Source organism: Falco cherrug, unplaced genomic scaffold (genome assembly GCF_023634085.1).
Source record: "Falco cherrug isolate bFalChe1 unplaced genomic scaffold, bFalChe1.pri scaffold_197, whole genome shotgun sequence".
Lineage (NCBI taxonomy): Eukaryota > Metazoa > Chordata > Aves > Falconiformes > Falconidae > Falco > Falco cherrug.
The window spans coordinates 17,875-45,542 of NW_026599377.1; the positions used below are offsets into that span (position 1 = coordinate 17,875).

Below are 27,668 nucleotides of genomic sequence, written 5' to 3' on the forward strand. Positions count from 1 at the left end.
GCGAGGCGAAGGAGAAGGAACCCGAGGGCAGGCGGGCGGCAGCTGCCTCCTGCTGCGGGCACAGAGGGCCTGGCCCTGCGGTGGGGGGGGACCAGCCCCGCAGCAGCCGGGTGCCAGCGTGCACAGCGGGGTCCGTGTGTCACCCGCGGGGTCCGTGTGTCACCCACAGCCTGGGGCGGCCCCCGGTGCGCGAGGGAGCGACGCGCCGTGTCCGGGAGGCCGCGTCTTGCGAGGAAGAGCTGTGAGACACCCGGGGGTTACCGGGGGTGGGGGAGCCGAGCGGCCGGCGTTCTGCGGGAGGGAGGGAGGGAGGGGAGAGGGGGAAAGGCGCGTCTGAACTGGCACATTTTCGCAGCGGTACCAAAGCGAGAGCTGTGGTGAGTCCTGGTCCGTGGGACCCTGTCTCCCCTCTTGTGTGCCCCAGGCGCCCCCTGCCCCTCCTCTGCCCCCCCTCCCCTTCCCTGTGCCGCTGTGATTTTGTGTGGGGGTGACCCGGGCTGGACCGAAGCTGCTCTTACCGCTCCCCCTCCTCCGCTGGACAGGGGGGACAGAATATAACAAAAAGCTCACGAGTGGGCACAAGGATGGGGAGGTCACTCCGCCATTACCTCCGTGGGCGAAACAGACTGAACCTGGGGAAATCAGCGCGATTGATTAGCAGTCAAGTCAGAGCAGGAGAACGTGCCGGAAAAGCAAATCTTCAGAACACCTTCCCTCCAGCCCCCATTTCTACGGGGCTTAACTTTACTGCCGATTTCCCTGTCTCCTCCCCGCAGGGGGATGGGGAACGGCAGCTGCGGTCAGTTGATCACACAGTTGTTTCTTCTTCTTTCTCCTCCTTTTCCTCCTCCTCCCCAAACCTTGCCATACAAACCCATCGTGTTTTGATTCCCTGTAGCTCTCCATCCTATTCTTCTGTCCTGCTCCCTCTTCCCTTCTGTCTTTCTCATTCTGCTGCTCCCTTCTCTTTTACTCTCTCTGCTTGTGTCCCACTCCCTCTCATTCTCCCCTTTTCTTCATCCTCCGCCTCTGTCCTGCAGCCCAGGGCTGGTTTTCCCTTTACATCTCTGTCCTCATCTGTATCCCCGTCTCTTCTTAGGTTTTCTTCTTCCCTTCCCCCGCCCCGCCCCCCCCCCCCCGCCTTTCCCTAACGCCTCTGGTCTGTTCCCTGACGTTCTTTTCCTCCTTGCACCTGTACGTGCCACTCGGGGTCCAGGGAGTTGTCTGGAGGTGGGGAGCACCTCAGGAAAGTCTGTGTCCAAAGAGGCACTTACTACTGTGGAATTCCTGACTCCCCCCAGGCATGGGAATCTCCCAAGCCAACACCACAACTGACCTTTTCTTGGTGTTTTTTAAAGGTGATGCCATGAAAGGATGGGGTAAGAAAACCTGATGCCCTAAGCGTGTCATTTCCAGAGAAACATGTTGCTTATATGCCTTCATCTGGGAGGAGGACAGGTGAGTACATTGTGTTGACTTGTTTCAGCACAGCTGTGCTTTTATTAAGAGGAATGACCTTCTTTTTCTTGTTAAGAGTTAGGGGTTGCTTTTTCTGAGAATTCTGCCCGTCTGTTCAACAATCGCTGATGTGTTGCGTGCTTTTCCCTCGAGGAAAAGGACCCTGTCTCAGTCTTATTTATTCACCATTGCTCGCTCTGTTGTAGAAAAAATTTCTCACCATAAGGCTCCAGTGCTTCCAAACGGCAGGTTGGTGGTCTGCATAATGTATCTGTAGTCCCGTCTCAAGGAATGCGTTAACGGTGTTACGAATTATAAATTTGTAAAAAATTAAAAAGTAAAAAATTAAAAGCTTCCTGCCGTAGGAAGACAGTGTGTTGGGTTTGAAACCTTTGGGTAGGACAGAAGGAGGTTGCCACCCTGGGTCAGTGGTGAGTGCTGGCATGTATCGTCTGATCTAGAGCTGATGTCTGTCACCACTTTAGCTCTAGAATTACTCTGAGACGCAGGGAACTCCAGTTCCCTTCAGCTGCAGCCTTGGAGCTTTTCCAAGCAGTGGGATGAAATTCCTGTCACAAGCTGTAACCCAGCTTAAGGAGAAGGGGGCACAGTTTGAGTTTTCTTCCACGTAGGCATCTGGGAGGTACAGTTCTGAGCTTGATACTGCTACTAGGAGATGCTTTCAAGTGAACTGAGTGTGGCTCTGGCGACCCAAAGCTGGACAGGGTTGGCAAATGGTGATGTAGAGTTTTGGTGGTAAACTTGACCAGCCTGTCTTAACGAGCAGGCATGTTCTTTGTTTGCAAGCACTGTTTAGTCCCGCCTAGGCATCCCGCAAGTTTGAAGGGCCGTGGTCACATCATCCCTTGGTCACACACAATGAACAGTTGCCTGTGCTTTTTAAGGAGCATGCTTGGTTATATTTTCTCTGTTTGGCTTTGCATTTGGGAAATAATGTAACAGTTACAGCTCAACTGAAGGAGCACGATACCTGACGTGGCAGAGAAGGAGGTGTGTTTTACTAATTTTTTGGTGTGCATCAGTTTGACCCCAAAATGACATTGTGTCAAAGCTTGTGGCCAGGTTCCGCTGTAGATGTTGACTTGGGGTATGAGTGGCTCCAGGTGTGCTTTAGGAGAGCTCTGTTGGTGTAGATGTGCTGAGCAATTGCTCTGCTGTGTGTGCAGCTGTTCTGGTTTGGCTTGCAGGTGTGAGCATGCAAAAGAAAACTCGCAAGTGTGGTCAGCCTTGCTGTAAAGTCAGAACGGTTTCTACTGCTGAGAGCCTCCTGAACATTTCAGGCTGGCCAAGCGTTGTGCCCCGGTGTTTCTGAAAGTCCACAGCTCTGCAGTTCTCTAGGAGGGTGATGCCAAAACGGCACAGAGTAACTGCTCAGAGATGAATTTTGTCTTTAAGCAGCAAAGGTATTTATTTCGTGCAATGCTGGGGAGCTAGCCAGTTTGCACCAGACAAACTAGCCCCAAAGTTTTCAGTGAAAAGTCAGGTAATTTATACAGTTTTCACGAGAGGTTACAACATCTTTACATACATATTCATTTGATTTTGACATCTAATCATCATATTCATAATAGATGGGGTTTAGGCGGAGCTTGAAGTGGAGTCTTCTAGAATTGTCTTTTGGGGAGATTTTTGGGTGGTCGTTCCGTTCTTTGGCTGGAGCTTGCAAAGCCTCCTGACTCATGGCCTTCTCATCTCCTTCAAATGCCCACCTTATCTTTATTTATGACTGCTAGATTGCTCAGAGTACATTTCTCCTGTCTCTTACTTCAGTAGCATGAGCAGAACAGAACAGGCCGTGCCGTCTCTGTTATATCTCAACATAAACAGAGCATCCCCCAGAGCATGGTACCAAACTCATCCCGAATAATCTTTCAAGACCTTGCTCTGTTTCATTCCCCCTTTTTCTTAGGACTTGGGAAGTCTTTTGTCAAGTTCTGAAGACAAAGGGTTTTGGTAGACATGCATCATTGATCACATTATTTGTGTTCTTCTGACTATGATACTTAGTTTATACCACAGACAGACGTTTAAGAGAGATAACAGGATCATTCCTTCCAACATGACTTAACATGGGATGTATTAAATAGTAGAATACTTGTGTTGCTTTGGGGGAATGGCCTGCAAAGGTGTCCCACCAGTGATGTTCTCCAACTTGTTCTGCATCGGCTAAAGATGGATTTTATATTTTCAGAGTCACGTTTCTCCTGTCGAAGCATGTGTTGGGCCGTTCTGTTTATTTCTTGGACCAGTCTTTCTATGTTGGGGTGTCTAAGCATTGCTTTGAAGAGGCTAATGTTCATGCCTATTTTTAATTTAGGTATATCATGATACAGGGTATAATCAGTTCCAATTAACTGTCTGGTAGTTACAGGAACAACATAACCAAAGTCACAGCCTACAATTCTAGTAAAATTATACATACAAAATTTAGTACCATTTGCCATTTCATGACAATTATCAATACTCTTGTTACCAGAAGAAGTTGTAACACATGTGCATCCATTTCCTACATAAAATATTTGTGGCTGGGCTTTAATATGTGGAAACATTTCAAAAGCACGCATAGCCTTTCTGATATCTAAACACAGATCTTCATTCTCTTATTACTGCGTTTTCACAGATGTATCCCAGTTGTTCCCTGGGGAACATGTTCATTCCATGTTCATTGACTGCCACTTGCCTTTGGTCTGACCATAACTTGCCCAAACATTATGGCCTAGGGGTCTGACAGTGACTTTCTGGTGTATGGCTCCTAGTGTCGCAACGGGAAAGATTGCCTGTTCTTTTGCTGCACTAATTGGGAGCACATATGCTTCAGTTTGCTCCTGTTGTGGGTTGTAGGTGAAGTTTACTAGTTGTCACCAAGCCTGGTGATGTTTTTCAAACTGAGTGGTGAGGCTGGTTTTGCCTATTATTTCCCTTATTTCTTGAGATAGTATTCCTGATGTTCCTTCCTGTTGCGACGGAGGGAAGACACAGTCACTCAATATGAGTGATCAGCAGACTTCGTTTATTGTCCCTTACAGTCACCTTTTATGCCTTGTTATAATTAGCTCATACATATTACAAAAGTTAAGCTCATTATTGGTTAGTTGCCTAAATACCAAGCCCGCCCCTTGTTTCTCTTCTGTAGTTTTCTGTTCCCACCTGCAACATTCTTTTCCCACCAAAATCTTCCTGTTACTGTGTAACAAGGACAGCCAAAGACAGTGTATTTTGCTTTACTTCAGATAAGCTGAGAGCGATGCGCACTTTTGTTCAGCCAGCTGGACTATGTCTATGTGACCCTTTTCAGCTAGCCAGTTATCCACAATTCCCCCGTTTTTATTTTGGGCGACATAGGCTTGGTTGACCATTTTCAATAACAGCATTTTAACACAGGAAAATACACAGCCAACTTATAAAATCTCAGTTCAGAAGTATAATTCCTGAAATACTTGAAAAATAAAGTTAGCTTGAAGCTTTAATTTAGATGCTCTTTCTGTTCCAGTGATATAAAAAGTTTAAAAAATTCAAAGGTAATTTTAAAGTTCTGAACATGGACTAATGCAAGCTCAAAACCCAAAAAGAAACCAAACTGATGTTTGACTAGGAATATTTGCAAATATTTTAGTGGAAAATCCCTGACCATTAACAATTTTCTGTCCAAATAACAACTGCCCTTATGCAACCAACCAATCCATACATTTTCTGAAGAATTCCTCATTGATATCAAAGAATTAACAAAGGGAAAAAATTAGTTCTAAGCTATATACATTCATAAGGGGATTTTTCAATAGTTGCGTACAGATTTACACACTAAGCCATAATGGCTTGTAGGTGATACACACAAGAAGAGTACGTTGCTTATCTGTCTGAATGTCTATGCTAAATTTGACAACTGTGCCACAAGCCAAGCCTACATGGGTTCTGTGTTATGCACGTTCCTTAACAAACAGAAGTATAATAGGTAAATTCCCAAGATCTAGTCCCCAACCTAATTATATTATTTTGTAGCCAATTAAGGAAAATAACACAAATGTGCGTAACTACATGTGCACACACCTTTTAGTTCAGAACCAATCTGTGATATAAGGCCTTAGCCTTATGGCATCATTGAATCTTAATGAGTACAGTAATTAAAAATGCAGTCTTACTGTAAGTGTGATTTATGCTGACATTCCCTCAAATGCTACACGTGAGTATTTCTCACTCAACTGCCTCAAGTTAAAATAGTAGTATTTGTTAATATGTATTAAAAAATCATTAATTATCTACAATAGCAGTTGACTTCCATAACACTATGTAAGCAAAAGAGGCTTAAGATGGGTTTTTTGAATACTGACAATTTATTTTAGACTGTCTAAACTCAGGTCTTGAAAGATTTCACTCTGCCAGACATAGAAACACTGTTGCGCTCCAGTTGTGATATCCCTTTTCCCAAGTTGTCACATGCACATCTTGCTCAAGCAACATTATTGTCAAAGTTTCTCTCTGCTACATAAAAGCATATTGCACTTGTGGATATAAAAGACAGCACCCTTACTTAGATTATTACCTTACTACCTCATAACTCTTAGTATCTCTGATTTCATCACTTCAAAAATTCACCAGAAGCAGATAAAACCACAGCATCAGACTAAACTACACCTTAACTGCTGATTCAAATAAAGGCATTCTCTTCAGATATGCCTAATGCTTACAAATAATTTTGGCTGGTTTTGATCAAAAAACTATTATTACAATAATGATCAAAAATAATAATCCTGTTTGCAAAATGCCTTTAAGCCAGCCTCCTAGTCCCAGCCAATTTCCACATTCAGAATACAGCATAAATACAGAATACAGAGTAAATTATCTCCATCAAGGCAAAAAGGCTTCTCTTTAAGCACAGAGATGTTTGCTAGTTCAAGGCAGAAACCCATTTCTTGTAGGGGACACCTTCCCTTAACATTCCTGCGGTTACGGATTGTACCCACTGCTGAGTATTGGATAGCAAGTGCAACCTTTTTTGCTAATGCCCCCAGTCTGATGAGATTACTGCTGGAACCCCAAATCACGGTACTATTTCTTATAATAGTGCTTTGGTTACTGCTTTGGCTTTATTGGTTCAGCAAGGGTGTGTTTCTGGCCACCCTAAAAAGGCATCCGTCATGACCAGCAGGTATCAAGACCCCCCTTTTCTTGGGAGTTCTGAGAAATCAGTTTGTCATGGTTGCCCTGGATATTTTTCTTCTCCAATTGTCCCCATTTGATTCATGTTCTCCCTACAATTTTGTCAGTCTAAATATTTATACTATGAGTCAGTGCCCCAATGGGTCTTGTGACGTTCTTCCTTCCTGGGTGACCCTCTTACAACAGCGGGGGCCATTCCTCACATCAAGGTCTGGCATGGCACATGTTCCCACCACTCGGCACCTACTGGCTTGCAGCCAACAGCAGAATTCAAGATTCTTCTTGGTGGCAAACACAGAGGCCAACCCAGTCTTGCCCTTGACTACGGTAGGAGGCACTTGACCAACCTTATTCCTTGTACTTTGTTGTCAATGCAGAGTTTCATCTGCGCATCCCATAACAAGTCGCTGCCATGGCAAAACACACAGATTTACATTGGTAGTAGAACCACTACACAGTGCGTTTTATTTCAGTTTTTGTGCCAATATCCCCCACAGCCCTGCTGACCAAGGGATACTGTTTTACCCGAACTGGGCAGGCCCCCCTTTTCATTTCTGCTGTAACAGGTAAAGCATTTTTCGCCTTGCCTGGAGTTTACTCCCGGATATACCTGGTTAAATATTTTGGTGAAATGGCATTCTGATTTTTTTTTCTTAATTTGTACTTCAGAGGTTTCACAATGCTTTTTCCTGGCGGCCAGTAGCTCCCACAACTGTAATAAATTCTTTTCTCGCTGAAGTTTAACACCAAATAAGTTGGTTTTGTATTCACTAAAAATCCCACCTCCTTTTTCTCTAGTCCCCAGCTTTAATTTAACCAGTGGATCCGCTAGGGCGGATTCCCCAGGCCTCTCAGTCTGGTTCTGATGCAGTCACCGGAACCCCCTGATGGTTCTTCAGCTTTGGGCAATCTGGCTGCCCGTGCCCACTTCCCTACGATGTGCCCACTGATCTGGGCCCGCAGGGCAGGGTTCGCTCTTTCACCTCTGCCAGGCATCCCTCCTCTGCCTCTGCCTCTGCCTCGTCTTCTCACCTTAGTCCCTCTGCCAGTTTTCACTTTTCCCGAAGCCGCCGCCGTAGCTGTGACTACAGCACGACTCAGCTTTTCTTCTCTGACCTGCTGTGCTTGTGCCGTGCTGCTTCTGTCAGCTTCTCTACATGGCGATTACCCAGTAACAGTCAACCCTTTTTCTACTCCTGTTGGGTCATCCTGATAGTCTTTCACAACCGACTTCCAAGCATCTAAATCTCCCATCACAGATTCGCCTTTATTCCCGCCCGCCCCCCGCCCCCACTGCGTGCCCTGAAGGGGCCAGTTCCCGGTCCTGTCGTGCTGCAAATGCTGCGGCCCTTGGGGTGACATTGTCAGGTCCTTCAGCTCTGGTGTCAGCAACAGCGACCCCCGCCTCCTCGCACTGGAAGGATTCCGGGCAGGAGATGCTCCCTGCTCTGCAGCAGGCACAAGTGCCTGCCTCTGCAACAGCACCCCTGCTTTGACCCTTTCGAACCCTGAACGCAGATCTGCTCTGTGCTGCTTTAAGTCTGTGTCCTTACCTGTGGTGCCTTTGCCAGCAACCAGCAACCAGCCTGCCACGCGTCCAGCCTGGCTCAGCCGCACCTCCCAGCGGGTGTGGGGCTTTGTACAAACTCACCCCAAGACTTTAACCCTTCCCTGGGGTCCTTGACTCCCCCGCCTCAGGTCCTACATTAGTGCAAGTTTTTATCTCCCAATACGCTTCACCCCAGGAGGAGCCACAGCCTGAGGCTCTGTCTTTACAAAACACAGCGATCCTATATTACACAAAAAACTTCAACAAGAGCATCTTTCTAGTTTAGGTCTCAGTTTTTCCTTGTCCTTTTCTAGAGCCAAAGTCAAAGGATCAGGTGGTGCTATATTAATCCCACGCTCCTTCTGCCACACTCTGTATGGCTTCTCAATGTGAAAAACAAATCTGCATGTGTCGTCCCATTTCCCTTGTCATCTTAAAAATAGCATTAACTGTAGCGAGGTGTTACAGTTTCCTGATCTTCTAAGATACATAAAGGCCACCATTGGTTATAATATTTTATCAATGTTTGCTTGACGTGTGGAATCAGACTCCACAATCTTTATCAGATTGTAAAGTAGGTATGTTTATTCAGCGCTGGGCAGCACCAGGGGTAGTCCCACCAAAGCCGTGTGCGCCAGGGGCAACAACTTGTCTCAATTTATATAATCAAATGTTGCATATACATAAGATTTCCAAATATACCGATACATATTCATAACCTAGCCCTGCTTCATATTAAAATTAGTTCCAAGAAGTCATTTCCATATGTCCCTCCCAACTGCGTTTGCGTAGTGCCTCTTGCTGGTCATGGGGGTCATGGGGATGAAGGCTTGGTAGTCTTTCTCACTCTGAACCTTCTCTCTTTGCCAGACTCAGTTGCTCCTTGGTCTTTGTCCAGACTATAGAGTTGGTTTTAGCTAGTTCTCATCACAAACTGTCCTTCAGGAGGAGCTGTAGACTCCTTGCTTCAGTTAATTTACACAATAGTTAGTAAAACAAAGCATTATTTATCAACAACAATCTAGGTAATCGTTAAGCAATTAGACCTACTAAAACTTCTTTAACCCTTTCCCTCACACTCCCACCCTGTGGTCCTCCTGTATTCTTCCAGTGAGCCAAAATACAACCCAAAGGGCTCATGTTCACTCTTTCCCCACTCTGTTGACCTCCCATTTCACCTTTATGCAATACAGTAAATAATACAAATTATCACAAGTTGCAGGTTTCAGCACTCGCTTTGTAGCTGAGCTACGTCTCAGTTGCACAAAACACTCGCACAAAAGGGCCCGTTACACACTCACTCTGCTACTCAGATAGATAGCAACAATACCATTTTATGATGGACGTTCCGACCTCAAACACCGTTATGCCACCCCAGAACGTCAAATATCAACAAGAGGTCTCAACTAATACACGGTACCGAATTTTACAACAGATGACAAAATGGCCAAAAGACATTCTTGAAGAGAACCCAAATTGGCCAAAACACACCACTTGGGAGAAAACCTGTTACCCCTCGAGAGGCCCCTTCCCGCTACCGCAGCGAGGAGAGCACCCGAATTCCCACCCCCAGCCTTTCCAGGGGCAAGCACCAGCGCTCTTTACCTCACGTAGGACGTCTCCTCACAACTTACAGGTATCCCCAACCCAACTGCAACATACCTGGTCCACCGACGATGGTCCCTGTCTGTCCTCGCAGTCATCTAGGTGAGTAGGGGAGTCCTCCTGAGAAACCCTGGGGGCACCCAGAGGAGTCCTGTCCTCAGCAGGTCCTACAGCCGGACAGAGAGGGTCTCACCTGGGTCACCAAACTGACATGTGGAATCGAACTGTACAACTCGAGGGCAGTTACAAAGAGGTATGTTTATTGCAGCGTTGGGTGCAAGGGGGATCGCTACTCCTAACTTGCACGCTGTTTCAACAAGCCGACAGATATTTATTATACAAAGTCATGCAAATACGTAAGGTTTCCAAAAATTCATTATCATAACCTCCTCCCTCTGGCGCCTCTTCAGGATGTACTTTTCATCTTATTGGGCAGTTACCTAAATTTCCTGCTTACCTTTGCATACATTAGCAGTCTGTTGTTTAGTTTCTGTTACCTACTAGAGTTCTTTACACTTCCATCATCTAACCTTTTGTTCAAGTGTAACACATCTGCTGGCTAACGATGAGCCCCAAGCTAATATGTGCCCACGGGGCTGGTTTTAATCTCTATCAAGGTCCTTTCCAGCCTGGGCTCTACTATGATTCTCTCACTTTGAAAACAGGAATGATGAGGCAGAGTTTGACCTTAAAGCTTTTAGTTCTGAAGAATGTACATTTTCAGGTCCTTCAAAATGGAACCTTGTTCCACAGAATGCTCTGGATTTCCTCTTGAGAATACCATGAGAAACATGGCAGGGAATGGCAAGACTGGAACAAAAACCCCTGGAAGTTCTGTGGGAAGAAAAGCTAGGCAGCAGCATAGTAAATTGTCTAAAAGAGTAGGTCAGATCTCCAGTAAAGGAAATAGAATTGAGGAAACAGTAAACAAAGAGCAGATGACTGGTTCTGCAAGCCAACAGGCTCACTGGGCAGGACTTCCTGATCTTTTGGTGCCCAGGAAGGGACTCTTGAGCCTGATGCAAATCTGGATTACAAGACAGATTTCTGATTCAACCAGAAGTGCAGATACTTCAGAAAGCTCCAAACAGAACAAGCGTAAGAGGACACCTTGCGTGTATGGAACAGGCTGTTACAGGTGAAGCAAAAATAAACCCAGCTTAAGCTAGCTTGTTATTAAGAAGTACTGTATTAGCTACCAAAAACAGTAAAGTCGTTACAAGCTTTGATTTGAAAGAAATCTTTTGGTAAATGGGGACTGATGAGAAACCAATGGCATAGCAAGAATTTTAAAAGTATAAAAGGAGGAGCCAGGATGTCTTGCTAACTTTCAATATAACCTAAACAAGGGATGATGTACTTCAGCAGATTAAACGATGCAGAGTTCTAGGAAATAAGAAACAAAGGTCCACTTTAAAAAGGAAAGAAATAAACCCCCCTGTGTGTACAGTACATGTACCGGCAGGGAGAAGAGATGTAAATGATTGAAATGCCCAACATAGACCCTGTAGGCTTATTTTATTTGCAGCTGAAACTTTTATGAAAGATGAAGTTATTGTATGCTTTGTGATCTGACTATTTAAAATGCTTATTATTTGTTATCCCTAAACAATGGAGAATTACTTCTGTTGTAACTTGGCCAATCTGCACCATTTTTTTTTTTTATTTATTTATTTTTTTTTTAAGCATTCAGTCCCCTCTTAAAACCAGAACAAGTCACACTTATAAACTCCCTGTGAACCCTTATCTGGTCAGTGTCTTTGGCGATACTTCAATTGAGGGATGATTTTTATTTTTTTTTCTGCTACTCATATCCTCTCAATTCACAATCTGTCATACAAATGTTTTGTGCGATACAAATGTTCCAGCAAGATCCCAAAAACCCCAGTGCTGAGTGCCTGGTCTCCTGCTAGTTCTTTCTGCCCAGAAAAGATCTGTAATGCCATGTGTTAATATATTGAAGAGAAGATAGGCGTCTAGAGGTGTTCCTGAGGGTAGCAAGTGACCAGTGACCTGAGAACTGCCTTTAGGAGAAGATTTTGAGCACTACATAAATCTATGTACATTGTAAGCACAAAAGATAAGGCTAATCCAGGAAACAGGAGGTCCTGTGATTTTTTTTTTTTTTTTAAATATTATCACTGTTACTATTTTTGTATTTTTTACCTCTTCCCCCAAGGGGCTTGAGTGACAGTAAAAGCTTAGGTTGTTCAGCAAACAAGCAAGCACAAGTAAATGGGTTCTTGTGTATGTTTGGTGTGCCTGTTGCTGCAGATAACTGCGTAAAGCTGTTGTGTTCATGAGCACATCAGACTTCCAGTTTTCATGTAGCATTCCTTCGCATATCTCAGTTTTTGCCCTTCATGATTATGAGGAGGACATGGTTCATTAGGCAGCCAAGCTGATCCAGTAGTACAAATGCAGCCTTTAGTTTGCTCCAGCTACTTTTCATTTTGCTCAGACAAGTTTTCCCCTCTGTGGGGGTGAAGCTGATTCAGTGCTCTGACACGCTGAAGGATTCCTAATGTTTTGGAAGGCAAGTTTTAGTTACAGGTAACATGCAATAGGAGTCTGCATGTGCACGTTTCTTCTTGGGTCTTTATTCTAAAACATTTGGCAGCAGTACTTTTGGGAAGTGTTGCTTTGTAAGAAGAAAAGAATGCTCTGAAATAGCACATAACGAAATCTTATTTTGTTGGAGAAATTTGTAAATAGGAAGTATCAAAACCATCAGCTTTGATCTTCAGGAAATGTGATGAGACTAAACCTGCTTGTTTGCAAAGAAAGGTGCTTTATCGTCTGTCCTGTATGTGCTTTTAATGCAAGACCACCAAGTAGTCATTCTGCATCAATGAGATAGCTATGTTGCAGTAAAGCAAGCCATTGCAGTTACCCATATTCTTGACAGAAGTGTATATAAGTGTGATGTGAATGGACGCTTTGAAGGAACGCACTGATAGCGTATTCAGTTTTTGATTGTGTAGTGTTCTCCTTGAGCAAAACCTGTTTTTTAGAGTTGCTAAGGAAGAGGAGCTGCTTTGAGTGCTCTTTTGAGTACGATGAGTAGCTGGTTTTTGTCTCCTTCCATTAACCTTATGAAAGGTGTCTTCTAGCACAATGTGCTGTAGGAGTCAACGTCTTAAATGAGGACTGCTTTGGTAACCATAACATTTCCTTACAGTGTTCTTTCTAGGTGAGGTTTCATATAAAATGTCATTTTTCCAATAACTGAATGCCCTTCAGTTTTCTAATCCGTATTTTATAAACTCCTAGTAAGAGATACTTGTCTTCTGCATATGACAGGCACCTTTGGTGGGTGCGTGGTTGAACAGCACAAATGGAAAAGATGAAATGTTAGTTTAGTTGATTTTATTAGATGTCTCTAACACATAGCTGAAATGTTTAGGAAATAACTTTGTAACCCATAGCTCAGTTTCTTCATTTATGAATTTGAAAACGCTGCTTTTTGAAAGAGTCAAGCTTGATTCACACTTCTCTCTGCAGAGATTCTTCTTCTTATCCTCCGTCAGTGTGAGATTCTCTTCCTGTGGCAGTCTGAAGCTTTTTCCAAATCGAAAGAAACTGCTGTTACCACTAGGAGGCAAGTGCTCTGTCTGTGTTATATCTGACTATATTTGTTGTCAAGGAACTTACTCTTTGAATACTGTCTTGTGTTCATTTTCTTGTCTGCTGCTCGCTTTTCAGAAGTTAGAAGAATAGGGATTTAAAAACAAAAACAAATTCAAACCCAACCCCCATTTCGAGTTGCATAGTAGGGGTGTGGTACAGCTGAACTCTCATCTCTGAAACTGTAATTTCACAATTTTTGTCCACAATTCTGTCCTTTGGCTAGCCTGTGGTACAGTTCTGTGCTGACTGGGTGTGTGTGAATCTTTCCTGTAACTGTCAAAGCAGGGCATGCTCAACCAGCCTTTGGATTTGTATGTGCATTCTTCTAAATACTGTGCTCTTTGTTTATGAAAAGAAGTATTTTTCATTTCACCTTCAGCTTGTAAATCTGGCAGCTACAGACTTGCATCTGTCTTTTTATGAGACCTGTTTTCTAGTAAGACTTAGAGTTTAGAACTTATAAACATCTTACACGCACTTGTGGCGTTAACTTCAGGCTTGAATACTATGGCTTTATAACTAGTGCTGGTGAGTCATTACGTTTTCCTTACCAGTTTCTTTAGTAGGCTGAGAAAATAAGCCCTTGAGATGACAGGGGTCTCCTGCATGTGATTAAGAAGAGCCAGGGATTCTGACCTTACCACTTAAATTTGTTTTAGAAAAAGCTTTTAAGATGCTTTTGGGAGCTGCATAGATGAAAACTGTCTTGAGTATTTCACTGAGCGATGCTCAGCTGCTGCTGGAGATGACTGCATTGATTCTGAAGAACTTTGTAAGTGTTACTTGCATAATTTTTATTTGCATAATTTTCTGCCACAAATTCAGAGCTTCTGTGTATGAGAAGGCAACTCTCCTAAAACTTTATTCTTAAAATAGGCTTTTAATTGGTTATTTTTTGTGCGAGTAAAGCTTAATGATTTTGTTTTGATCAAATTAATAACGTATTCCTGTGCAGCAAGGTTTTGTTGTAAAACTAACTTTGGAGTGCAGCTTCCAGCATGAAGGGTGCTGTGCTCTTACAACTCAGATCTCTTGTATTCAAAAAAACCCAAACAAACCCTCAAACAACCCAAACTCTTAATAAAAGGAAGAAGATTTTTGCAAGAAGGGATAATGTGTACTTAATATTAGCTGTGCATTTCTCTGCTTCTATTTATTTTGCTGGATATCGTTGCACAACATCTAGAAATGGAGTAAGTATAAATTATCCACATAAAGGTAAGAGAAACTATGATGTTGTTACTAGTCCTGAGCATCTGAAATAGGACATGTTTAAGGTGCTTCACAGGTGATGAATAATTTGAGGAGCATCATCCACTGGCCCAAAGAATCCTGAGGCCCAGTGATAGGGTGCGTACCTCAAGACCCTTCCCTTTTTCTTGCTTCCTCCTATACAATTTTTTTTTTCTTTTTTCTCTCCTGCAATAAAGGCTCTTTGGTATTGGCCAAATAGCTTTTGAAGTAAATTCATGAAAGGAACTGGCTATCACCTAAAACAGAATAGGTTAGCTAACTGGCAGCTCTTAGGCCTTCTTTCCTTCATGACTATGATGCTGCATGTATCTTATTGTAGGAATAAGTATTAAAATGATTTCACAGAGCATTAGCTGCTTCTGTGTCCCTTTGAGAAGATGAATTGTGTTTCAAATGACTGAACTCAAATTCTGGCTAATATTGCTAGTACGTTAGCTCCGTGCATTTAGAAAACAAAGCAAGTAGCCTCTAAAATGACTTGGTTTCATCCCATTTATTTTTAAATGGCAAAAGAAGTAGGCAGCCAGCCTGAATGTGGGGTTAGAAGTGATGTTTTCTGAGAACTTGTAGAATAAAAGACTGGTAAATGCAGCCTTGCAATGATATCTAGTGAAACAGTATTTACTTACCCTACAGTCTGCAGAAATCAACAGAAAAGACCAGAACCAGAACAAGGCGTCTGTCACCTGTGTAAATAGGACTAAGGGACACTGGATCTCTGATAAGTAGCTCCTGGAAGAGTTTATCTGTAGCTTGCTTGCTGAGTTTCCCGAGTGAAAGATACCAAGCAGATGGAGATGTAAAAGTATTAATACTAAATATCTAATCTGTTTTCGGTGCCTGAAAGGAGGCCTGAATGGTTAGTGGGGCTCACGGTGCTTAAGTAATCATTTTGCAAAAGCTATAACAAACGCTTTTTCTCTTACGGTGTTGGTTGAAATGCTGAAAATAATACTGACTGTTCCCTAGAAAGTTCATAAGAGCCCGTTGTGGTCAGTGAGGAAGCTGCTGTGTATGTCGCTAGCTGCATACGTGCTTCTGGCTTGGTGTTTCTAAATGCAGCTGTAACAAGTGCAAATGACAGCAGTAATCCCTCTGCAGTTTAAAGTTATCATTGCTCTTGCTTGAGGCAAGCAGTTCACTTTTACAGTTTGCACAAAGATGTTGATTATGTACACTGGGGATTAGTGGTAAATCACTGAAGTATTTTGTGTATATCTTTTGGAAAATCATTTATTAAAACATCTCACTTTTCTTGCTTTCAAATATGCTTGAAAAAAAGTGTCTCTAAAAGAAATCAGAGGGAAAAAGTAGATTTGCTTTTAGTACAGTATGTTCACTATGACATAATTTTTTGTAGTGTCTTTTGATCTGCCCCATGAATTTCTCCTGAAGTCATAATGTATTTTTCTGTGTTCTTTTTAACATCACTTCTTCACAAAGTGATGTTGTTTATAGCTGCCTTGTCTTGTATGGTGCTCTCATCACTAACATCGGTGTGGCTCAGCTACACACAGCGTTATGTCTTAGGGTACAACTTCATGTCATCGTTGTGATTTGGTATTTCAAATAAAATGCCACGGTAGCCAAGGCAAACCTGAGAGCATAATCAATGTAATGTCCAGGAGACTGCTCCATTGTTTTGCCAGTTGATGGGGTCAATAGATAGCACACAGAAACCAATACAGAAGATACCCTTGATGCACTGTTTGTTTCAAATTAATGCAGAAAATAAGGCAATATGCACATACAGAAGGATTAGCCTACGATACCCTGATTCAAACAATAAAACAGATAAGCAAGGCAATGCACCTAATCGTTACTATTCACAGCTAGCTGTAGTGGTTCAGAAAGATACATCACCCGTTGCCCTAACAGGTTGCCATCCTCCAGCTCCGCAGTCGCTGGGGAGCCCCTGTTGCACGAGGATCTGGAGAGCCTGTCCCGGCAGCTGGGAAGTCCTGCGCAGGGCATCTCCTGGTAGGTGAGGTCTGCAACGTCGCTGCAAGAGGGTTCAGCTTTTATACTATTAATAAACAAGCTCACGTAATTCCAAACGTGGAAACATCTGGTTTCACTCTCCTGTCAGATGCTACCAAAGCCTGGCCAGGGGTTGGGAGGAACCGAGGGAGTTCCCTTTATCGACTGGATTTTAACCACCGGTTTCCAGACAAGGCCAAACAGCTGGATTCATGGCTTTGGCCGCCTGCCTCTAAGCAAGGAAGGATGCGCTGTCTCTTCTGTCATGATTGTAGTTTATCCAAGGTGCATCTTTTGCTAATGGCCATACATGGTTCACTAATGACCGTGCATATTTCGCTAATGATTGGATACTAAATACATATATTTAAGGTTGGGTTGGCGGGTTCTTCTGGAGGTCAGCTTCGGCTCAGGGCCTGCTGCTCAGGCCCCAGCACTTCATCCCTCTGGAATAATACGCTGGCATTTGAAGTGTTCAAGTGAGTAGTAACTTGCATATGGAACAGAAGTAATGATTGAGCCATACTGCCTGAAGCTCACAGGTGATCACCCGAGAGCGTGGGAAGGCTTCAGGACTGCAGTTGCTCGGCTGCCATGGGTTGGCCCTCGCAGCTTGAGCTCAGACTTTGCGAGAGGTTTGTGTAGCACTTGGTAACTCCAGAGGGAGTCATGACAGAGCAAGCCACGGAGCGAGATTCATGCTATGGGACTACATCAGTAGATTGTGTATGTGTTGGAGGCCTGAAACGTAAAGCTGATGATGGCAAATAGGAGAATTCATGTTTTAACCTCTTGCGGCCTCTGCTGAAACAAAACTTTTCTTCAGTTATCCTGAAAGCAGGTCTTACATTCTGCACCAAGTTAAACGTTAAAAGCTTCTCTTTCTGTAACCGCTGAAAATGTCACTGATTCAGTAACACCTTTCTTACCTCCACTTCTCCTGTTTAAATGGAATAGTCAGTTCTTGATCTATATTTGTCTTTTGCAGGAAGAATCCCATTCACTTTCAGCAGTTTAGTCACCCTAATGACGATGACAATCATGAAACAGAGATCGTAACTCAGGATAACAATGATAACCGGCCTGAATGTCTGTATGGAACGGCTTGTTATAGGTAAGAAGCACTGTACAAAATGGCTTTTCTTGTTTTACAGGTTAAGAATGTTCTCCCCTGGAGTTGCAAATTGACAGTAGGATAGTGATGTTAAATCTTGACTGTGGCTTTCCAAATTTACTGGCGCCAGACTGCTACCTTTATGCCTCCAAGGTCTGTGCAAAGTATTTGTGATTTCAGCTGGTGAACATGAAGCCTTGACTTTTGGAACCTGTTCAGTGGCCTAGAGATCAAAACTTTCTCATTTTTCAACCTGAAGTAAACTGTTCTTGTATAGAAACAATAATTTATTGTTACATGTTCTTCTTGATATGTAACTTTTAGTTCAGATTTTGACAAAATATTTGTTAAGATTTTGTACAAACCCTCTATTTTAGTCAGTATTTGATTTGTTAGAAAGCATAATTTAGGTACCAGCAAGAAAATCCAGTTTATGGCTGACTGCTGTTTCTTTTAGCAGCTGTTGATTTTCTTCAAAAGATCCTTTTGTTCCATTTGTTTCTTAATATCTAGGTTTTACACTTGTATTTAGCAGAGTGTAAGGACTGCTTTGTAATTGATGCAATGGACAAAAGGATATATTTTGAGACAACAGCCCTTCTGTGGGGGCATATTGAAACTAACAGCTGCTGTTAAAGATTGTGCTTGAGCAGAAACATTTTCTCTCTCTCTCCCTGGAAGCGTGATGATCCTAAAGAGCGTGTTCTTTATAAAGTGTAACAAAATGGGAGTAACTTTTAAGGAAAAGCCATCTTATGTTCAACTAATGCAGAAGAAGTGTTTCTTTTCTCAAAAACCATCTGTGAGATGAATTTCTCATCTCAGGATGCGAAATCTAGGTTTATACCGCTCCTGAAATTGCCAACATACTTTTCAGGAGTACAATGGACACTGTCCAAAACTAAAACTGTCTCTCCTTGCAGATAAGTCAACTCCTGTGCTGTATTAGTTGATCATTTCTTAAACAGCGTTTCATTCTTTTTGGGGTAGAAGAAAGGAGGCACCCACAAAGCAATGATAATTCTTTCCACAAAGCAACAGGTGTCATTTGAAGGATTTGGATGTTATTTTTGTTGTCTTTATCTGTTGGCTACTACTGGAATACATAATTGAGTTATCTAAATGTTGTGCCTTGAGTTGGGATCAAATGCTCTGATGCTACCAACACTTGCAAAACACTGGATTAAGCAACTGTTCTGTTTCAGTACGGTATTTAATAGAAAGCTGTACTTGCATGTTTTTATTCAGATAACTATCCCTTCTAATGCACATGAAATGCACTTTGGGATAGCAGTAGCTATAAAACTGTAAATCAGCTTCAAGTATGTGAATGTGTAACAAGTTATTTGATGTAAAAATAAGATTTTCTTACTGAAGAGTATTCTGTTTTTGAAGAATAAGAAAACATAAGCAACTAGTTTTACAAGGCAGTCTTCACAGCAAGGGTATTTTGTAAAATATCAAAAAAATTCTGCAGTTATAGAAATTAATCTTGTGTTTCAAGCAATGTCAAATGGTATGTCATTCTTAAATAGTGGGCTTTAATTGTTGATTCTTTTTCAGAAGGAGAAATTAGGACAACTGAACCAGTTTTCTTCCAAAGTTAGAATTTTTTTTAATTTTAATTTTCTGCACAGAAGTAAATTGAGCTGAAACAATTTTAACGTGCCGCTCTAATACACTAACACAACAGATCAGCACGGTGTAAGTGGGACCAAGTTAAAACATTAGAACAGCATTGGATAACTGCTTTAGGGGGTGGGATAAATCAGTGTGTTCATGACCTGGATCGCAGCCTGAATGAGGGGAGCATTTATTGCAGATCAAAGAGTAAGTTGACTTTAAATTTTTAATTTTCATTGCATTGATGCTGTTTTTTAATAGAAGACATACACACTTGTATATTGAACTTCCCAGATTGCAGCAGCATATTGCAGAAATGAGTAAACTCTCTTAACAGTCCTTCTTTGGCCTTTCCCTGTGATACTTTGAGACAGGCAATTCTTTTCAATTTCTTTAATTTTCCCAAACTATTTGATTTTTAGCCTTATGTTGCAGAATATGGAAGTTACGGCTGGGTATCTCAGACTTGTGATGCACTGTGTGCATTGCACTTTGTGCACCAGAGGTTATGTTCTGGTTTTGGTTTTAGTGAGAGTAAATAATTGGATCAGTTCTTATTATGCTGAACAAATGCATCTCATCTTACAAGTTTGGAAACTATCTCATCTCTTGGTTTTGGTCAGCTGTCTTTTTTATTTTTTTTTAAAAGGCTGAAACAAAAGGAACTCTTATGGAACCCTTTTTTTCTTCCACCCTACATTACGTAAGCTGAGACACTGCAGTAAGGCACTGGTCACAGAATTTTATTTTAAAAAGAAGTGAAAATTATTCACAAAATACAGAGGAGTTCTGGGAACTTGTTAGGTTCTTGTTAGGTGTGGAACAAGGTGGCAAATCAAGCTTTTACTGTTTTCTTTGCAGGAAGAATCCACAGCATAAACTAGAATACAAGCACAGTGCACCTCCAGGTAAGCCAAGTTGTTCAGTATAGCTCAAAGTGGGGGGAAAAAACCCCCAAACCCAGTAATGGATGCCAACACCTTGGAATAAAATGCTTTAAGTGAGAAAGTAACATTGCATTTGCAGCTTGCTCTGTATTGCCCTGCACCCTTGCTCTTCTTGAGCATGCGGTGTTGCCGTTGTCTGTGATAAGGAAGGTAAGGCTGCTTGGCCGCTGCACACTTACATTCACTTTTTCAAATGTTTTTCAACTGAAACAAGATGGTCTGGGTCAGACACCGCTGACATAGTTTGTATGCTTTGTATCTTAGGATTTGACAAAAATGCCAGGTGGCAAGTGGCTGTTTTCATGAGTTTAACAGGTTTTATTGAAAACTAAGCATGGTATAGCATGGTCTTACCAGATCTCTCTATTCTGCTTCCTCCATTTGGAGCTGGAGTATTACAGTGAAAACAGGGAATATACTGAAGTATTTCTCAACATTTCAAATGGATACTGCAGTAAATTTTTTCTGTAGCTTTTTTTCCCATCCCCACAGCAAAATGTGTATATCCCTATAGCATGTATGTTCTGTTGAGGCTTGGAGGGAATATAATTAAAACTGAATCTGAGATTCTATTCTAAAAGTCTTTTTGTATTCCAGTAACTAGACTTGTTGAAAAACACAGGGGAATATACTGTTTATATTTTGTCTGTTCTTAGAGAATTCAAAGATGTACTTTGCATTCTTTTTGTGCTTTTTCTTAATTATTGGACTTGGAGGGGTTTTTTTCCCCAATTTAATTCCCAATGCAAAAAGACAATACTTTAGAGCAGAACAGTTAGGGAAATGTAATGATAATGCATTTTACTTCAAAAAATCAGGATTATGACATTACCCCTGCCCATGGCAGGAGGGGTGGAACTAGATGACCTTTAAGGTCCCTTCCAACCCAAACCATTCTATGATTCTATGGTTATTAAGGAGAAATTGCATTTATGGAAACAATGGCGTAAAATATTTAAATGCTTTGAAATACTGCAATTGTCTGCTGTAAAAACCCCAAACAGTACCGATGATGTTTGTCTACAGATGGCATGGTTCATAATTGTAAGAACAGTTCATCTGGGTAATCTTTCAAGAATCATTTAATACAAAAAAAAAGGTTTTTGGGGGCAGCAGAGTAGTTTTTATACTTGTAAATACAGCACAACCATTGCAGCATTTCTTTTAATAAGTCAGTCTTCTGTTGTAGCAACCTCTCCGAATAACCTTATTGCTAGGTTGTACTCTGTCCTGGCTAATAACATTTCTTTCTTTAGTACCTGAAAGAAGAACACGACAAAAACTTCAAAAAATGGTATGTTCTGATGTTATGAACGGGCCCATCAGCATGGGATGCAACTGATCTGCTTTGGGTTTTGGGGCATTTAGTGGTGCTGGAGATGCCTGATAATACTTACCTGAGAAGAAGGTAGTCATTATTTTAGTAAAACTCTGCTTCCTTTTTTGCAAGTAATAGTGCTGGAATTGAATTCCTGTGTGCTGAGCACACCTGTCCTTCCCTGGAAGCAGGCAGCGAAACAAACAAATGTTTTGAGAGACATGTGTGACCAAATCAATTCTTCCTTCCTTGAACAGGGTTCATAATAGGATGAAAGGAGCCAATAGTTCATCCACAGCTAGTTAAGGTTACCCCATGAAGACTGATTGCTCTTGAAACATTGAGATACTCCTTCTGCATTGCATTGACCTCTAAATAAATGTCAAAAGATATCTGCGGATGTGGTGATGAGCTTTTCTTATATTTACTCTGAGGTATTGATGTTACAGGCTTGTTAGGACTGAAGTGTCGAAGAAGGGTAATGCCTTTCAGCTGGGGCAGTGTTCCCTGTGAACTATGTACGTATCCTTCGAACTGTAGTTTCTAGACATCAGTGAGGATTGTGTAGTATCACAGGCAAGCTGTAGTCTCTCTTGATAATGTAACCTGTAATACTGTGTATGAGTATCTCCTCCATTTACCAGTAGTACACCTAGCTTGCTTTGCTGCTGCCAATAATATTAACTTACATGTGGCAGGTGCATGGGCTCCAGTTTTAAATATCCTTTAGCTCTGTTTCAAGGCATCTCTTTTATCTCAGTTTGGCTTCCAAATGTGAAGCTTCCTGTTATTTCTAAAATAATTGAAAAGTGAGCGTTGAAGAGCAGTCTGAAAGCCTGATGATAAGCCATCTTTACTTTCACTGGCCTGAACAAGGCATGAGGATGTGGAACTGCTGCATCTCGAGTGGAGGTGGGAACTGACTTGTCTTCTTTGAGATCACCAAGGTGTGGCTGGGCATTTCCTACAGAAATCTTCAAAACAGAGATCTGCCTTCTAGAGAAAGTAAAGTGCAAATAGCTGTAGTTTTCTAGACAAAGCGTTTTGGCCTCCATTCTGTTCTGCGACCTACTTTCCACTCGGGAATGTCTTTCCCATCCCATTTCCTTATCATGTGTGTGTGTACTTCTGCTGTCACTGAATGCTTGATATGGGTGTATCTGTGCGCTAGCATATTTTGAGGCATATTTGTTAGCTGTACGCTTTGCCACATCCCATGATGCAAGTATGAGCCCCATCTTGATCACCGCTCCCTTGCAGAAATGTGCATTAAAGAGTGGCAAGAATTGTAAGCAGCGTTGTAAGTGCAGCGAGCGGTTAAGATTTTAATAATGAAGCAAGCTGGACTGTGTGCATATCTGAAGTTTAAAGCGAATCTTGAAGGTTTAAAATTGTAGCTGTGTCTTTCATAAGAGGACCTTCCTTACCAGGATGGTAGATCCTGTGTGTGCAGCTCATGGCAGGTGGTCAGCCAGGCATGGCTATGGATGGAAAAGTGCTTCTCTTGTAAATGTGTAAATCTTTGACATGGAAGTGAAATTCAATCTGTTAAATTCAACTCCTCATCCTAAGAACGAACCAGGGAAAAAATGATATTCCATGCACAGTGGGAAGAAGGGAATTCATTAATTAAAGTTCTGTTCATATTTAATGATTGTTTAAATTTCTTTTTTCCCCTCAATATCTTGTTGACTGGCTTGCTTCGTTCTCTTGAGGGCAAAGCTTGTAAAAGGTTGCACTCAGCAAGCTCACGTCTGAGGCGGTCGTACCGAGCCATGCAAGATCACACAGGCAAGGTTCCATTAGCCTTTATTTCGTGCTGTTTGGCACAACTGCACTGTTAAGCACAGCAGGATTAATTTCTGTTCAAGTGCACTGAAACTCCGCCAGCCAAGAAAAGAAGGGTGCTATCTACATGACATTTGCCATGTTTAGTTTTTAACATCGATAGTCTAATTGCTGCGAGATGGATTACAAATTGCCAATAGAGAATGTGGTCTATGTTCTGAGAAACAGTCTAAGGCTAATTACTGGGGAAATAGCTGTAAGGGAGGAAGGGGAAAAAAAAAAAAAAGAGAAAGGCTGGAGTGTGTGTTGTCATTAAATTGTCACTAGTGAATGACTTCACTGCCTTGTTGCTACTTGGATGAATGACCTGCTGTGGCTATGGAGTCTGAGAGTTCTCCTGCACACTTCTGTGTATGTTTTCTAGCAAGCTGATCGGCTCACTTCCAAACATAACCCCTTGTAAAGGGGTGGTCAGCAAGCTTTTTCTCCCCGTGTGAAGGAGATACTTCCAGGGAATGTTTCAAGGTCATATTTATAAATACGGTACTAGGGGAAAGGCAGAATTGTGCTTAATGAGCAGCTTCAGGGGCTGTGGAGCTGAATTAAACTATAGCAGAAAGAGAGGAGTGGGAAGACATGGAAGGAAGTGCATCATTCACTGCTGAAATCTAAAAACACTGGTGGATGAAAACCAACATTGTATGCTCCTCATACATTTGTAGGAGAAATATGGAAGTAATCAGTATTTTTCCAGAATTCCTATTTCTGTTGTAAAATACCACCTGCAGTGCTGTGAAAGTGAAGAGCAGTTTTTCTTTGTTAATCCGGTCTTGGGTTTATTATTCTCACAGGCTTAGGCTGAGAAGAGAGATTTTGTTCTTAATGTATTTAGCATCTTTGTTTCAACTTCTCCCTCCAGACACAATTCCTTCTGCACGACTATAGTCTGTGATTCTTAGAAAAAATTCTGCTGTTATGGGTAAACATGGGCATAATTACTTTCCTCTAAAGTCTGGTAAACAGTAAACTAGCAAGCATCATATGGGATGGGATTACAGCCGAAATTGACAGTTGATATTTTCAGGATTTTCTGCTAGGTGCTATATAGGTTGCTAGCCATAGGATATTTCTCAGTTGTAGTATTGGCTGTGTCACACATGGCTGACTTTATTCTAGGAAGTCATTGGGTGCCTCTGTAGCACAGTTCACCCATAAAATTGTGTACCTTTGAGGGAACTGACTGCTGCTGTAAGTGCTTTTGAAAACCTTGCTATAGAGTATAAAATGTTAATCAGACCATAAGATAATTCTGGAATAGTAACATTCCCACTAGCAGAAAAATGTAACTGACAGAGGATGTGATCTGACTGCACCAGGTGCTGATGTTCTTGCTTGTTCACCACACGCACAGCTTGAGTGTCTGGAGCTCTGACCTGAGGTTACAAGAAGCTGCTAAGAAATACCTGAGGTTAATATAAACATGGATGATTTGGACTGGGTTGTGTAGCTGAGAAGACACATTTCTAGTTTCATATAAAAGATGATAAGAACTGCTCAACAGATAAATCATTATGAGATCATTGACAGGTTATCTCCAAATGAGGTAAGAATGCAGAAACTGGAGGCTGGGAAGGAAAGGAACAAATACAGCTTTACTCGGGGGTGTGACTTAAGGGCAGCATACCATGACTGGAATATTAACAGACTGTGGCTAGTTAGGAATTGTGGGCCTGTAAGAAAAAGGGAGGTAGCGTAGGCTGGTAGAGCAATGGTCGTGCACATCTGCCAAAGTCCCAAAGCAGTGGAAATAAACTTGTTAAAGGTTCACAGCTACCGATAAGTAAAAGGAGAAGGCAATGCTGCTATGGCAGCAGCTTTGCATCGATGCTACCAAGTCAGGTAGATAAGGCTTCTTCAAAAATCAGGCTTGCCCTGTCTCTGGGAACTGGTTTATATATGTCAGCATATTTGAGCAATTAAAAGACTACTGCAAGACAAGCTGCCTAAAAAAGTTCAGGAACATGCAGCGAGCAGCATCCATTTCTTGTGAATAGAGGTTTCCAAGTTTTGACTCCTGCCAATGTAGAGTATTGTGACATACTGGGAAGAGAGAAGGCAATTTAATCACAAAGTGTGAGCTGTGCAGAAGATGGATAGGCAGCAGATTGGACAGCAGCGCGATAGAACAGACTGAACTGGGAAAGGGGTAGGCTGCATCCAGCTCAGGAAAGAAGTGTTCAGCATTTGTTGTTTCCTTAACGTGTGTTCAGAAAGGAAGCACAGACTACACAGCACAGATCGAAGTTGAGAACGTAGGAGGTGAGTGATCTAGCAGATTGTCTTTGCTGACCTGAAGCTCAGGAAAGAAGTGAATGGGAATTCAAAGCCATGTCAGATTCCAAAGAGCAAGAGTATAAAGTAGCCCTAAGTAAATATGGGTGGGTGAAGGCAGAAAATTTAGAGTCGGAATAGCTGTCTAGCAAGAGCTAGGGGCTAAAGGGCAAGAAAGATGCCTTGTTTAGGTATAGAAGTAGCAGGAAGATGACCAGGAAAATTGTGTATGCCACTCCTTCAGGAAAGGAGAGTTGTCAGAAGATGTTATCTGATACCGTTTTCTTCTGATATCAGAAGATGTTATCAGAAGAGGCCTGGCAACTGTTTTCCAAGTGCTGGAAGAAAAGCCACTAAGGAGAACTTTCTTAATTGATCAGACTGGTAAGCCCTGCAGTAGTGGTCAGAGAGGGATGGTACAGCTTTACATGAGAGTCTTGAAAGTCAAACACAAAATTGTCAGCATTGGATAGAGTGCTTTAGTTGAGCCTTTCTCCTGCTGAGGAGAGAGGCTAACTAGATGGCCCCTGCAAGGTCTCTTTCGTTCTGTATTTATTATTCATGAATATATGGCATTTTTGTCCCTACAGGAGAAAGGGCTGTGGAGAAAGATGCGGCGAATGAAGAGACGGGACGCAGCTTGATGCAAGCAAATGTCAATTTATTGTACAGAAGCACGAGTTTATATACACTTTCAGAAGCTGCGTGTTTTAAACAGATTGGTTCTTGAAGCTAAGCCTTGCATACTAGGCAATCCCTGATTGGTGGTTAACTACCAGCAATTAACAGCAAGGTGTTACCTTTCCTTGGCGCCATCCGTCCCCCACTCCCCTGTGCTCTGTAAACACGTCTCATCATGTTAATTGTTGTCTAGACAAGCTCGAGCACATTCCCCTCAGCTAACTGATTGCCACGCATGGTCCTAGTTTCCAGCCCGCTCCTGCAGAAAGATGAACCACATGAGTATGACCTTAATGGCGGCTTTAGAGATGATGAGGAAGAGGTGTGCGAACCTACCAATGAAGACTCTGACTGGGAACCAAGTTCAGAAGACAAGGATAACAAAGATGTTGAAATGCTTTTGCAAGAAGCGTCTAGATTTGTTAGAACCAAAAAGTAGCCATAGGGGGACAGCATTACGTATGCCCAAGCTGGTTATGTTAAAACATGAATGTGTAAGGAGGGGAATTGCTTTGAAAGCTATTTTTTCCTCAGTGATGTAGGCACTGCAGGAGGATTTTAGTCAGCGAGGGGATTCAGCAGTGTCTTTCTTTTCCATAGGGGTTTTTTTGTCTTACTAAGTGGTGGAGCCAGAGAACTGAGCTCTGAAAGTTTTTTGTGTTTCCTGCCCCCCCCCCATCTATTTCTTATGTTCTTATGCAACACCATTGGTATTTCATAGTTTGAAACACAGTTTTAAAGGTTGTTAATGCTTCATCTTCCTGTGCTTGAAAGAAATACTGGCATTAGGAAAGCCTTTTCTTTTGCTGAAGCACAGTATATACTGTGTTGGATGAAGGGGAGTTACACTGCCCACCTGCCATATCACAGACTAATTCTTGGCCATCACTGGGGAGTTTGTCTAAATTTTGTTAACGTTCTTTTGAGTTAGTGCAGTGCTACTGGCTTTCCTCTTTGGTGACATTTCTTTGGTTCTCTTGATTAATACAGATTAAATACAGATTAATACAGTTAAATACAGAATGTGTAAATCACTTGAGAACAGTATATCAGTGTATCGAACCGCATGGTTGTCTAAACAGTGACTATGGTGTATTTGCTGTAATTACAGTAGGACCTCTTTCCATGCCTGTACCTCACTGGAATTATGTTCAGTTTACAACAAAGCTTAAGTCTTGATGACTGTATTTTTGCACAATTAAACTTGTAACATAC

At 42.2% G+C, this 27,668-nt stretch overlaps 1 protein-coding gene and 1 non-coding gene across 9 annotated transcripts; both read left to right on the forward strand.

The window, feature by feature from the left end:
* Positions 1 to 47: 47 nt before the first annotated feature.
* On the forward strand, positions 48 to 27,668 carry LOC102049717 (aprataxin and PNK-like factor). Of its 8 annotated transcripts, XR_008730512.1 has the most exons (9): positions 48 to 377; positions 1,359 to 1,458; positions 13,292 to 13,392; positions 17,644 to 17,765; positions 20,250 to 20,296; positions 21,592 to 21,629; positions 22,103 to 22,175; positions 25,712 to 25,760; positions 26,363 to 27,668. XR_008730512.1 is itself a non-coding variant. In XM_055700423.1 (7 exons), exons 2-7 carry the CDS (start codon positions 1,434 to 1,436, stop codon positions 26,414 to 26,416), a joined length of 387 nt encoding a protein of 128 aa, XP_055556398.1. In that variant the 5' UTR covers positions 48 to 377; positions 1,359 to 1,433; the 3' UTR covers positions 26,417 to 27,668. The 8 variants fall into 8 exon arrangements, 4 of the variants coding, with proteins under 4 accessions (XP_055556398.1, XP_055556399.1, XP_055556396.1 ...); XR_008730515.1 differs by lacking the exon at positions 25,712 to 25,760 and having other exon boundaries at positions 22,103 to 22,171; XR_008730511.1 differs by lacking the exons at positions 13,292 to 13,392; positions 21,592 to 21,629 and having other exon boundaries at positions 17,640 to 17,765.
* LOC114015036 (small nucleolar RNA SNORD45) lies at positions 1,882 to 1,966 on the forward strand. The gene has a single exon (XR_003558761.1). It is a non-coding gene; the product is annotated as a small nucleolar RNA SNORD45 (small nucleolar RNA).